The sequence below is a fragment of the Prosopis cineraria genome, unplaced genomic scaffold (genome assembly GCF_029017545.1).
Source record: "Prosopis cineraria cultivar Desert tree isolate PC_DT_omini unplaced genomic scaffold, ASM2901754v1 PC463, whole genome shotgun sequence".
NCBI lineage: Eukaryota > Viridiplantae > Streptophyta > Magnoliopsida > Fabales > Fabaceae > Prosopis > Prosopis cineraria.
Window position 1 is genome coordinate 33901 of NW_026555788.1, and position 14834 is coordinate 48734.

Sequence of the window (14834 nt, forward strand, 5' to 3'; positions counted from 1 at the left end):
ATAAGACTTTTTTATTTCCATCATTATTTATTTATTTATTATTTTTTGGAGATCTGGACAAAACATGAAGTTCACAATTCATTAAGTTTTTAAGTTATCTTCATGTTGTTTTAGCTAATAAAGCCTTATTAAACAATTCAAAATCCTAAATCATGTACCACCTTGGCTTCTTTAATATCCTCCAAGCCTTTCGATGAATCTTGCTTTCCCGGTTTACTTTTTTGGCTCACCAAAAATTAGCAATCATGCTATCTAAATCAACACAAACTTTTTGGAAAAATGGGTGTAGCACTCGCCACTGCCTCTCACTTTCGCTTTCCTTCCTACAAAGGTTAACAACCTTTGTTTCAATCCTTGCAACTTGAAACCCATCTTACTCTCCACAAATGCCAAAACTTCAATCTTCAACCTCCCCCAAATACTCCCTAAGGGAATAGGTTACAATAATTCCCAAAACATCAAAAATCTCCTCTTTCAGTTTACTCCTTGCATGTTTAGAAAAGAAAATGTAAGACTTATCTAAATTGATAGCTTGATTAGAAGCCTTACAGTAAGTCTCAAAAATCTTTTGTAAAACTCTACAATTTCTCTTCTTTACATCAAGAAAAAACAACGCATCATCTACAAATAGACAATGAGACAACACTGGACACTTTACAGCAAGTTTTATTCCTTTTAACTTCCCACAATCCACATGCAACTACACCATTCTCAACAGAACATTCACTGCCATAATAAAAGGCAAGGAGATAATGGATCTCTTTATCTTACACCCCTTCCCATCTCAAGTGCAACAATGGACTTTCTACCAATCATCAAATTAAGCTTGACAAAATGAACACACTCTATGACCAAGAGATCCACATTTCACCAAAACCCAACTTCCTCATTATAGCGTCAATGAAATTCCACTCAAGCCTATCATAGGCTTTATTACGATCCACGTTCACAGCCATCTCCACCTTATTGCCTTTCTTTTTTATTTTTTGAATAATGAAAGTTTTATGAGCAATTACTATATTATCCTAAATCAATATCCCAGGCACAAAGGCTCTCCAATATTCAAAAATAATTCTAGGCAAAATGTTTTTTAATCTATTTGCCAAAACCTTTGAAATAGTCTTATCATTGAAATTGCAAAGATCAATTGGCCAAAGCTAACCCATATTAACAGCATTATCAACCTTAGATATCAATATCACATTGGTATTATTAATATCTCTCAAACTCATTAGATTCTAAAAAAAAAATATTACACCATTTTAATCACATTAGGACTTACCTCTCTCCAGGCATACTAATAAAAAGCTCTAGAACTTCCATCTAGTCTAGGCGCTTTGTTTGCACCAAACTAGAAGGCTACCACCTAATTTCTACAACAGAGACCTCACCTTGTAACATTTGATTCTCTTTAGTAATTACACTATAATCAATAAATTTCAACACATCCTCAATGCCCACATAACCTTCAGAAGTAAACAAGGAATTATAAAACTTAGCAAATGCACCATTAATCTGATGCACGTCATTTAGCTAAACACCATCCTTATTTCTTAATTTTAAAACTCTATTCCTCATTCTTCTCTATAACACATTGTGTGAAAAAACTTGTGTTCCCATCACCATCCCCTAGCCACCACATTTTAGATCTCTGCCACTAATATTTTTCATCCCTTCCCTATGCCTCCTCAATCTTTTTAACCAATTCTTAAGCTTGGGTCAAATTATCAAAAGTCCATAAACCTCTATGATAAGCCTCTAGTTGAGTAGTCAACTTTTCTATAGTTTTCCAAGCATTAGGAAAAACCTCCTTTGTCCAATTAGATAAAACCTTCTTTCAATTTTCCAAACTCCACACAACCTCCATCACCTTATTCTCATACTAGTCCACATCAACATTCCAGTCTCTCCTCACAATCTACAAATAATTCTCATCCTTAATCCAATTTGCCTCAAAGTGAAAAGATCTTTAACCCTTAATCAACTTATACTCATAGTCAACCACAAGAAAATGGTGGTCTAAACCCATTAGTTCAATATGTGTCACATGTGTCACAACAATATTTGGATACAATTCCCTAAATTCCACATTTCCAACTGCCCTACCAATCTTTTTTTCACATGGCCATCCCCTAACCTTCCATTACACAATGTAAAAAGCTCCCCTCTAAACCTTAAATCAATCAACCCATAATCTAGAAGCATACTTTAAAAACTCAAGACTTTGCTCAAATTCATAAGACGCATGCCAAGCTTTTTAGAACTTTACAAAATGCCATTGAAATTTCTAAGACATAGCCAAGATCCTATAGCTCCAACAAAAATGCTCCTCATCTTATTCCACACCAACAATTTATCTTCAATTTATGAGGCCCCATATATAAAGATAACATAACATGATACCTATTTCAAATCAAAATTCATACTCACATGAATTAAATTCCTTGAGCTACACCATACATTGATCACAACGTCTTCCTTCCACCATAGCGCCAAACCACCCCTACTGCTAACAAGATCAACATAGAATTCCTTATCCAATCTACACTTCCTTCTCAATTTCTCTAAACCACTTCTACCCATCCTTGTTTCCATTAAGAACACAACTAAGGGATAATTCAACTTACACTCCTCTCTTAGTTTTTTTAACTATAAAGGCTCTTTTCAAGCCTTGACAATTCCATGCAATAAGCTTCATGGCTCCTTGGTGGCTGATAGAGGCCAGCCATGCACCTTTAGAATTAATATTAATTCTAGAAACCATGCTTGCATTTCTCTTCTTTCTTCCCCTACCCAATCCATTTCCAATTTCAAAATTAATCTTCTTTTGCCCTGCTATCAAACCTTAGCATAACATCTTTAATATCCCTCAATCTCGGTATAAATTATTACTATAGCTTTATGGCTTAATTGCTTGACAGTTATCCTCCGCTGCTTAAAGGACCAAGCACATCACAAGCATCACACTTAAGTTTCATATGCCCAAGATCCTCTTCAACCTCACATATCTTCTACTTCACAACTGGAATAAGGGCATAATCCTCATTATTTTTAATTAAGCTCGAGTCTAGCTTTTGGACACAATCCACTTTGTCATATGAGCCTAAAGTAATATTCTCTTTATTAATAAACCTATACAATTTTTCACACCATTGGGCCTTATCATACCAAGCCCAACATCAACAGTATAAACCCAAGACTCAACACCTTTAGCCACCTTAATATCATTGACTTTATCATCCTTTAGCCCATCCTCCATTACCCTCTCTTTTTTAACCTTATACTTCTTTAACCTTTCTCCTGTCAATTTCTTCTCCAACTCTATCACAAACACGTCATTGACATCATCAACGACTAATTTCTAAAATACACTTCTCATGCTACCTTCCTTTCTCCATCCATTCTCCCTACACTTTTTGAAACCAATTTCCTACCATCCATCCTTCTCCACAACTATTGCCTCTTCCCAAAATCTCACAGAATTCACTGATAACTATGGTTCATACCTTGGCTTGCCAGGATTCACAACCAACATGAGCCTCTCTAATCTACATCCCTAAGGATCATGGCCAATTCGTCCACATCTATAACAATAATTTTGTAACCTCTCATAAATCTATGATTTACCCTCTCTTTTTTAACCCTATACTTCTTTAACCTTTCTCCTGTCAATTTCTTCTCCAACTCTATCACAAACACGTCATTGACATCATCAACGATTAATTTCTAAAATACACTTCTCATGCTACCTTCCTTTCTCCATCCATTCTCCCTACACTTTTTGAAACCAATTTCCTACCATCCATCCTTCTCCATAACTATTGCCTCTTCCCAAAATCTCACAGAATTCACTGATAACTATGGTTCATACCTTGGCTTGCTAGGATTCACAACCAACATGAGCCTCTCTAATCTACATCCCTAAGGATCATGGCCAATTCGTCCACATCTATAACAATAATTTTGTAACCTCTCATAAATCTATGATTTATCCTTATTAGGTTTCGAAAGCCAAAAGCCAATTGGCAAAGGCTTCCTCAAATTCAAAACTACTCTCGCCCGTAGATAACCTCATGTCAATCAATTCTAAAACCATAAATCTTTTTCCATCACCACTTCACCTACTCTTCCTTCAATCTAAATCCATCACAGACAGAGGTACATTATGTACTTGAATCCATATAGGACAACAACTTAACTCTAATTTATCCATCGCCTTAAGCTTTAGCCATTCTAGTATATTAAGTAGTGTTTTAAAGACCAAACCGAATGATCAAACTAGTTCTGCTGTCTATCAGTGAAGAGAATGAGTCGACTTTTAGCTTTAAACCGTTTCACTAGTTAGGCTGGGTTGAGCCATTTAGAATTAGGATTTCGACTAGAAGCTGAAAAAATGTGGAGAGCCGGACAAGCAAGAAGAACAACAACTCAAAAAAGGCATGCAAGGAGAGAGAAAGTTGAGATGAAAAAGAGATCATATTATCAAGAAGACAAAGAAGTGAGAAGCAAGGAGACAAAGCTGAATGAGTAGTAAGCACTGTGTTTCTTCCATTTGATCAACATCAACAGTAAGAACCAAGTTAGAGAGAGCACAAGCACAAGCAGAGAGCATATGAGAAGACGAACAAAGAAGTTGCGAGAGAGATAAGGGAAAATATTGGAATTGAATATGCTTAACAAAAAACAAAAGGTCAAAAAAAATATAAATATCAAAAGAGTAAATGATGTAAGAGGAGCCATATTATAGAAGTTATTTTCAGTCTTCAACTTTATAAGATTTCATGCTCAATGGTCATTGAGGAACATTAAAAGCAAGGTCTATTTTAATCAAAAAGAAAAGAAAGGAAAAGAATGCTTGGTCTATTAATTTTTTGTCTTTGTGTGTGTGTGTCCATTAGTTTATTATTTTCAATTTTGTTTTTTGGATACTCTGTATATAATATATTTCTATGATAAGTTGAAATTTAAAATTATTATATGATAAAATAAATAATAAAACTAAAAAAAATAAAATTATAAAATTGATATGATAAGTATTATATCATATTTTCAAATATTTAAAAAAGATTTTTTTTAATTTTTAATTTTTATTCATTTTAAATTTTTTTATTAATTCATATTATTATTAATATTTTTATTTAATTATTTTTTTGGTTCAACCACCGGTCTAACCAATTAAACATTAAAAATCATGAATCGCTAACTTTTTCAATTTAACATTCGATCTGGTTTTTAAAACATTGATATTAAGTAGTTGTTCATTGATCAACCAAGGTCAACCACGTAAGATTCAATAATATTCGCTCTCTCCATCAAACCTAAACGCAAAAGAATTATCCTTAATCATTGTAATCTCAAGTCCATCTTGAAGATTCCAAACCTTCCTCACCATAGATTCAAAGGTAGACTTATTCCCTTCCTTCTCTACTAGTACCTTACTAATCAAAATCCTTCGAGATTCATCATCCTTCCATACAATCATATTGCTAATAACTTCATCTAGGTCCATCACCATCAATCTCACCACCTCCATACTTCCAATCACCAAGAACACTCACTCTTACAATCCCTCAACCTCACAAACCTTCAGCTCTCACATGTAGAGTATGAAGTCCCACATTAAAGATAGTCTGTTGAATCCCACTATTATTCAGATGTCTAAATTGTCTATCTAAAATGTAATTTGAATCTTTGAAAGAATGTATAAATTTAGAAATAACTAAGAATTTGTAATTTTATAGCAACTATCTAGCATCCCATAACCATAAAAAGGGATAGTTCTCTCATAGTTTTTTTTTTTAAATAAAACAACCTAGAAGGCGAGGCTATGGGCACAATCATTTCCATTTAATTGCCAAACTATAATTAATAAATGTAATCTCTTTTTTTTTTGTTAGCTACAAGTATTCTCCTATTGAAGATAATATTGTATAAGGTATTATTAAGCACTAAATGTGGTCACCTATTACTTATAAAAAAATGTGTATTTTTTTGTTTCAAAATCTTTAATTATATAAGCACTAAACATAGAGAAATTTGGGGGGGGGAGTATTCATATTAATTATAAAATTAGAAGAATGACATATATTTATCATATATCTATATATTTAGAAATTAATGTTTAGTAAATTTGCACATAAATTACTCACATATGTCTCATTGGCCTTTTCCCCCTCTTCCAAAATAAATTTCATGCATTTTACACATAAAATTAGAAGAATGCCACTAAAATAACGTATCAAATTAAGGTTCAAAACTTCACTATAAAAATATACCTACATTTAATATTCAATCGTATTTTAAATAAAATTGTCCTTAATAAAAAGATATCTCTAAGCAATCAAAGGAAGGCCGCTAGATGCTAACGTTTACAAGCCATAAATAATCCCAAGGTCCAAGTAGTTAGAACTGCACTACTTTTAATTTTAACTAATTTGATAGATTACCAAATTAACAACTCAGGCGCCTAAAATATTTTAGGTAACGATCCTACAACGCCTCCGACGAGGGCACGAATCATGCTGGTGAAATGAAAGGCGTTACACTCCATTCGATGCTATTACAGGGGCGAAAAAGGTTTCCATAAACTATTCTCGTAACAATGTCTACCATAGGGCCATCCAATTCTTTAATTTAGAAAGACCTTTCTTTAGCTTTTACCCCCAGAAATCAGAAATCTTTGAACTCTTGGAAGGAATAGATTTTCAGCAGAATTTTGGTTTCCTAGCAATTTCTCTTGGCTATTGAGTTCTGTATTTCAATGGAAATTTTTTGGACTCCGAAGCACTGAAACATAGTGGTGTTCAAAAGATATTCGATCGTCATTTCGTTCTCATACCTAGCTGGCGACTTCCGCTTCAATCTTCCAAATGTCATCCACCAATGTTTCTTGGCAAGTAAGTTTTCTATTTCAGTGGAAGTTTTGTAATATATGAAGAGCAGATCATTTAGAAAACAATTTATGTTGGACTTGAGAGATGTCACGATCTTTCTAGGCACTACAACAGTTCAGGTGATATATGAATACTACGATGATCATTTCTTTTGATTTGAATTTTGATTTTTCAGCAGAAAGCCGCGGCCAGAAGATCGAATGCTGGAAATCGACCGTTACATGCCTCGGGAGTTTCGATCTTAGCAATGGCTGACATTGCATACAGAAAAACTCTAGAATTTGACGGACCTTTAGGTTCAACCTGGAGAAGAATCGCAAATCTAGCAGAACCTGCAAATCCTATCATCTACGCTGTTCAATGTGAATGGTTAGCGATACTCTCCTTTCTGGATGATCAATTTCTTGTAGTTCAAAAGATAATCGAGACAATGTTTCCGCCTTCGTCGCATTTGTTCGTCAAGAATGACGATCTTGTGCTTGTGATAATGTCCCTGCCAGAGAAATTCGATGATGCTCTGACCAAACTTCCTGAAATCATCCACCAATTCCCGGGGCTGGAGTGCGTGTTGCTCTATTTGATCTCGTGGTTGAATTTTTTGGTTTCTATATTGATCCGTTGTGTACTGGATAAATCAAAGATCAAAGAGATAACAATTGATAAGAACACGATTTGCCCTACAAATGACTTAGAGAGAACTGACAACGATGAGAGTAATAAGGAAATCAGGTTTATTCCTACGTCAGCATCAAAGCCTTCTGAAGCTGCCAACAAAAGGGTCACCATGGCTGCCTCAACCCAGAAGAGAGGCTCATACAAGGAAGCATTAGTGGGAGATGAGGATGAAGATGTAAGTGCAGGTGTCCAGAAGAGAGGCTCATACAAGGAAGCATTGGTGGGAGATAAGGATGAAGATGTAAATGCAGGTGTCCAGAAGAGAGGCTCATACAAGGAAGCATTAATGAATGATGAGGATGAAGGTTTGAATGCAAGTGTTCATGTGAATGATGAAGTGGGAAGGAGTGGAAGAATCGAGGAAGAAGATTCAATTCTGGGATTTTTCGAGTCTGGATGGACTCTATGAAGTATGAAACATGTTATTTGAGCCAACAATTGGATTCTGTTCGTGATGATTGATGATGACACGAGCAAGGAAATGCAGCCTTAGTATACCTTCGAGTTTTGACCGTTATGGTTCCTAGGTTCCATCCATAGACTAACGGTACTGCTACTAACAATTCATGTTTTAGTGCAAGTCTGTTCTTTAATTTTATTTGTTCAGGTCTTTTGAATGAATAGCTTTATCTTATGATGCATTTTTGTGCCGTACAATAGACAAAATAGACGTTTACTTAGAACCAAGTACTCCAAGTCCATTATGATTTGTGATAATACTTTCTTTTTTTTTAACAAAATAATTTCTTTTTTGTCTTTTTATAGATTAATTTTCTTCTCTGGCGCCTTGAGTTACTTAAATACATCAGAAATATATACACGTACAAAACAATACGTTTGATTATTACCCAATGATAGCATCATGTCATGATCACTTATAACAAGGGGAAGCAATTAAACTCCTAGTTTATACAGTAATTAAATGATTACTTCATAGCAATCAATAATTCAAATTGCTGTCCCGAAAAATAATATTTTTAAATTCATTATAATTTTTAAAAATTATTTATAAATTTTTTTTCATTACCTAGATATGGGTCTTGTACATTAAGGATCTTGTTAGGCCTGGGCTCTCCTCCAGTTCAAAAGTGTTCTTGATAGGCTTCACCATAGGATTGGATTTCCATTTAGAGCCGTGTGGTTTTAGGCCATTATTTGTTCGGCCACCAATGTTTTAGGCCATTAAGGCAAATGCCTTAGATCTCATGAAAATCTTGCTTATAATTTATATAATAATTATTGTTTTTTTTTTCATCTATCATTGATATCAATCTTACTTACATCTTTTGGTTGAAAATTTTTCAGCACCCATATCAATATTTTCACATACCATTCCAATAAATAGCATGGAAGGAAAGCGCTTAATTAGCAACAGTTATCATCTCCCTCTATCAACTCAATGAGTTTTTAATTAGAATTATGGAAGCGCTTAATTAGCAACAGTTATCATCTCCCTCTATCAAATCAATGAGTTTTTAATTAGAATTATTTGATTACAGAACTTCAACATATAATTTTGTAGCTCAAGCCAAAAAAAAGTGACACGGAATATATGTTTTTAAAACAAGCAATTTTACCATGGACTTCATTCAAAACCTCTTCACATGGACTTCAAAATTTCTTCACATGGACTTGTTCCCACGCATTCAAAACTCATTCTTACATGACTTTTTCAGGTGAGCTTGTGATTTTCGTTTAATTGCTTTCAAGCCTCAACTAACGGTGCAAGGTATCATCTCCAGTGCATTAAAAGGGGGGGGGGGTTATCTCCATTAGTTTTAATGATTGATGTTATCTCTTTAAGGGAAAGTTTTTGAGAATCAAATTGTAGAAGCAAATTATCAGTCGGTTCAAAATTGAAACAACTTTGAGAATAGGGAAAATTTTAAATAAATTTTAAATAACTGGAGCCACAACTTACTAGTCTTCATAAATATAGGCTCGGATACTTCCAATTTTGAAGTTTAGAAAAAATTGACGCAATAACGGAGACAAATATCAATCAAGAGGGCAGGACGCGCAAACCAAGCCGAGTAACATGGACCGAAGATGACGCCAACTCGTCGGAATTAATTTGCGGGAAGAAAATGACACGCTCACGCTTTGGCCGCCTCCGTCCAAACCTGACCGCCCACCTTACTAAATGCTATCTATCAATCACACTTGACAACTCCTGACGTTACGACACACATTCACAAACCACCTCAATTTTTGGAATCTATCACTCTTAAGAGATTAATATTACAATGAGCAAAGCGACAGAAGAAAACAAAATCCATAAATTACACAGGACTGTACATCTCTTCTTCGCTTGGATGACCCCAAAACAAAAAGAAAGAAGAGGAGAGAAATAAGCACTCATGGCGTGGGACAAGGATAGGGAAGAAATGTAAAGATACAGGCAGAAATTTACAACACATGGAACCTAACACTGGTAAACAGAATAGCTCTTGGTTTTCCATAAAAAGCTAAGCGCCCTCCCCATTTTTTTTCTAGACATTGACTTACATTGCGGTTTTGTTTCGGGAGGCGGCATCTCTATATCACTAGTTTCAGGTTCAGGCGGGAACTGGTCAGTCTTGGGAGGGGAAATGTCTCGCTGTCGTTGCTCTCTGAACAGCATCAAGAGTTTCTGAGCTCTCTCTCTTCCTCTTGAGGTACCATTCACTGATAATGACACCAATGCAGGTATTACGCCTTCTTGCAGGACCATCTGGCTACATGTTTCATTCCCGTTACATAAAATTAATAGACAAGATAGAGCTTGCTCTTGCTCTACGAGCTCCCCAGTATCTAATATGGAAGCCAACGCGCCTATGAGTCCTGGAAATGATATCATTTCCTCCCTTCCCAACTGAGAAGAAGCCAAATTGATCAAAATAGCTATGCATTTTTCTGTCCCCATCCAATCACCCTGGCCTGCAACGAGGGATTGAAGGCCACTAATGATGCCAGATGAAATGAGGTTTGGAATGTTGGAGGGAACAGTGGATAGATTATACAGCGCATGAAGGGAATCTTGCTTGCACTGGACTTCAATGTCAGGTTGACAGAGGAGCTGGATAAGGAACTGGACAGCCTGACTCGTGCCAATCGTAGGCTTGGCTTCTTCAAGGCAAGAGAGATTCAGATAGAGGGCCGTTGCAGAGCCATAAGAGTTGGAATTAGCGATCATTTCCTCTAGCAACGATAATACTCCTCCTGCTAACATAATCTCCTTATTTCTGTTGGAGAGAAACAAGATTAAGTATATATTGTTGATCTGCCAAACCTTTCTAAACTCAGAAATATTCAATGACCACTTATTTGCTACATCTATAATAAAAAAACAATAATTAAATGGATCTAACCATTCTTGTTCTAACTAAATATGCGGAAAAGACTAAACAAAAAATGCTGAAAAATAACTAAAGTAAAACCCAAACCATATTTATACTTTACAAGCATATCATTGTCAGCATTGAAAAGGATTGATCAATTTTCAACATCAATTTGCTCTATGCATGTCATTTCTCTACTTCTTTCCTACTTATTTGTCAAGGTAGAAAGGGACATCACTCCATTCTAAAACTACTACACTAGCCAAGCCACACATGTGCTGCTGTTCATCTTCAATATCGAGAAAAGCAGCACTCCCATCAAATGATCAGATGCAGGAGGCCAATCAACAAAATGAGCACATATATGATAATGCACTTGAAAAAAATCGTTCATAAGTTTACCATGATCTCAAAACTTGCATAAAGAGAGCCCATGAAAAAAGTGATCAGATAAAACATGAGCAGATCAATATGATAATGAAAATATCATATATCTATTAGTCGGTTCATTTTGGTATCACATGAAAAGCAGTTCTACTTGATAATTCAAAACTGTTAAAATTCAAAAGGTAATACGCACCTGTTGTTATTCACAGCAAGGTTAAAGAGAGCCATTGCTCCACTTTCTTGAGCTGTCACATTCCCTTCGGACACTGCTGATTGCAGAAACTGCAGTAGTGCTTCAACAAACCCATTCGCCCCCATAAAAATCCTGGCTTCTTCATCATCCCTCAGCAAAAGCCTTAACCTTTCGACCACTTTGCATTTCCCTTTCCAGCTGTTCCCATCAGTCAAGACTTTCAGAAAACTAAGATACTGCTCAGTATCTTCCTCTTGTGCAGACACACTTTCAGATCCATTTTCTCCAGTCTCATGCGAGACCCCAGTCTCTTCTAAAGGAACCACTTTGACACCCTTCAATTTGCAAGAGTTGACACTGTTAACAGACCTCGAATTGGTTGATTCAGACTCAGATAATGCTAATCTCCAGTAGTTAAAGTCAAGAGATTCGGGAGGGCCATCAGGAATGGGCACTCCATTTTGTTCACACCAACTAGCAACCAGACCCTTGGCACAGTAATTTGGAGTCAATGATAGATGTGCAAGTTTCTGTTGAGTCTTCGGGCAGGTGTTGTGCCCATCACAGAACCATTTCTCTATGCAAACCCTCTCATAAGTTTGCCCAGAAGCAATTATGACAGGATCATACATAAGTTGCAGGGATATTGGACACCTTAACTCCTCTGGTGTAAGGGCCATTTGCCATGATTTTCTATTATGTGGCTTAAAATTAAAAGAACTAAGTTTTGAGAGCTGTCGGTCAAAAGCCTGGTAATGACTACAAGCAACACTATCCTCCATAGAGCCCATAACAGTGGGAGAACAAGGAGTGGAACCCTGAGAATCATTATCGTCTGAAAACTCGCTTCTAAATAACTTAGAGTATTTCCTCATGAGGTGTAGAAGATATGCAACAATTGATTCCTTCCGCTTGTCATCCTCAGCCCGAGCTCTTTCAATATGCTTCTTGAGAGCTCTTCTTTCAGTAAGAGCTGCTCTAGAAGATGTGATTCCTAATCTAATAGCAGCTTGGTGAAAACATTCAAGCTCACTATTATCAGTAGAGTCGTTAAACTTTCTCCCCTGCTGGAGCAAAGCAATTAAATTATCACCAATTGCTTCTCCACTGGGTCAAGTGCCAATTCCATGCTTTCAAGTTCACTCACAATCTCTTGAATCTGCACAGACGCCATTCATGGAAAAGATTTTAATATCAATCCATGCTGAATATTTACAGTACCAAAGAAAAGGCAACATCTATGCATGTGGATATCCCTACAATGAGTTCAATGAATACCAAATACTGTATATTGCCAACAACACGCTATCAATTTTCACAGGCCAGTCCCACATCTTTAAAACTCAGACGGAACTCATTAATTTAAAAGAATCAATCCAAGGAGCAACAATAGCCTCCACTCAGTCATATGTTTTAAAACAGCAATCATGAAGCCTTGTAAGAATCTCCACGGAAATACAACAGCAGGATCATAAACCACAAAAACAAAAGAGTTTCATGCATGAAATGCAAGGCATATGACCAAGTAAGTTTATTACCTGACATCCAATAGATTGTGGAACGATATCTTCCACCCGTTTAAGACTATTTTCAAGAGCACATTTAGCTTTCTCAAATTTTAGAAGAACAGAATCCCCTGTTATAGCCTGCAATTCATGTAAATCTACAAGTAAATAATCTACAAAATGTATTTCAGACTGAATAACCCCATCAACCAATAGCAAATAACCCATTACATGGGCTAAGGGAAATTTAAGTTCACTTCACTGCAAGACACAATGAACCAATAAAACCGCTAAAGAAATAAATCATACCAAATAAAGCTTGCTACACTCCGAGCAATGTTGAAGAACATTCTTGGCCTTCTCTAATGCCACATGCAATGAACATAGTGCCTGGATCCCAGATTTGCTCCTGGGCCTAGCTTCTTCCAAAGTTGGAAATATTGACAATAATTTGCAATATGTTGCCGAAAGAGACTTGCACAATTCTCCATGTAACTGCATAAGTAACCAGATAATTATGAATTAATCGATTGATTAATATTATAGAGAATGTGCAAACAAACTTGCCCAAAAAAAGGGAAACGATGAGCAGGAAAAAGCAAGAAGAATACGAAATTTCTTTTTTTGGTTAGGCCAACCATGCAAAGCAATTACTAAAGAATCTAAAAAAATAGTAGTCATAACTATACACAAATATATAATAAAATATTCCAGATACGTAATGATTAGGAAGCCTATCTCACTGCCTAGCTTATTGGATGAAGGAGAGAAAGAAAATGTTTCTACAGAGATTTGAGTTCTCGTATGTTGGGTCCAAGGCTGGAATAGTCTTAAAGTGATCACCATTCTCCAGCTTACTACAATTAAAGCATCAGAATTTCAAAAAGCAACAGGTAACATGTACCTTGGCATCACTTGCTGCAAACATATTTTCTTCAACCTCTGCAACATCCATCATTCACTTTCAGTGTTGATACTTAGGGCTTAAATGATCTCAACTGTATTAACTGGCATAAAAAATGGGAAAGAAAGAAGTCAGCTAAGGGGGGAAAATTGAGGGTTATGGGTGCGATCATATACATCTAGTATTACTGAGCAGAAAAAATTATACCATGTAAGAAAATCTGGGTATAGTCAATTCAGCAGGGCATAAGATTTTTCAAGCCCCTAATCATTAATAAGACTAAGAAATTAAGAATCTCCTGTTAACATTTTTCTCCAACCTAATAGACAACAAGTAAGGTAAAACGGCAAGAAAGAAAAGTATTTCCAAATTGTATACGTAATAAAAGGGGGGAATAAGGTCCATGAGGTGAACATTTTATTACACGACAATCTACTAAAAAAAGGATAAAAATATTAGTCCAGAAATGGCAACACACAGAGACTTTCATAACAAAAGAAAAGTTCAACAAATCAATTCGGACAGTTCATTACTACACGGAAAGCAAGATATTGATCGAATGAACTATGAGAAAGAGCGATGAAGTCAGCAACTCTAAAAGGGAAAAAAATAAATGATTCGAACAGAATACATCTTCAGCACTTACAATAAATTCCAAACTAAGACCTTCACTCAATAACACAGAGAGAGCACTTGTCAGCAAACACCACAAAAACATTAGCTAACTACGTAATCTGATTCAGGAACAAGGACGGGAAAAACCCAAACATGACAATGAAATGATGAACGGAAAGAGGTGAGGAATGAACCACACTGAACAAAGGAAAACCATATGAAGAGAACTAGAGGAGCAGAACGACAGTGTCGGAGACAGGACTAGGGTTTAGAAGCAAAGACGTACCAGCAAAATATGCAATCAGCCAAGGAGGCTTCATAAAAATGACAGTTTCTAAAACC

At 35.9% G+C, this 14834-nt stretch overlaps 2 protein-coding genes across 3 annotated transcripts; one reads left to right on the forward strand and one right to left on the reverse strand.

Moving 5' to 3' along the window:
* Positions 1-6458: 6458 nt before the first annotated feature.
* LOC129297200 (uncharacterized) lies at positions 6459-8256 on the forward strand. Of its 2 annotated transcripts, none has more exons than XM_054935568.1 (2): positions 6459-6896; positions 7069-8256. In XM_054935568.1, the coding sequence occupies exons 1-2, from the start codon at positions 6870-6872 to the stop codon at positions 7975-7977; spliced, it is 936 nt and encodes a 311-aa protein (XP_054791543.1). In that variant the 5' UTR covers positions 6459-6869; the 3' UTR covers positions 7978-8256. The 2 variants fall into 2 exon arrangements, with proteins under 2 accessions (XP_054791543.1, XP_054791544.1); XM_054935569.1 differs by having other exon boundaries at positions 7072-8256.
* Positions 8257-9759: 1503 nt separating this feature from the next.
* On the reverse strand, positions 9760-14542 carry LOC129297199 (U-box domain-containing protein 45-like). Its single transcript, XM_054935567.1, is given in 7 exon segments — positions 9760-10792; positions 11469-12567; positions 12570-12627; positions 13007-13114; positions 13283-13468; positions 13878-13980; positions 14524-14542. Coding segments are annotated over 6 exon segments (2304 nt in total). The 5' UTR covers positions 13932-13980; positions 14524-14542; the 3' UTR covers positions 9760-9993.
* Between the last annotated feature and the right edge of the window lie 292 nt (positions 14543-14834).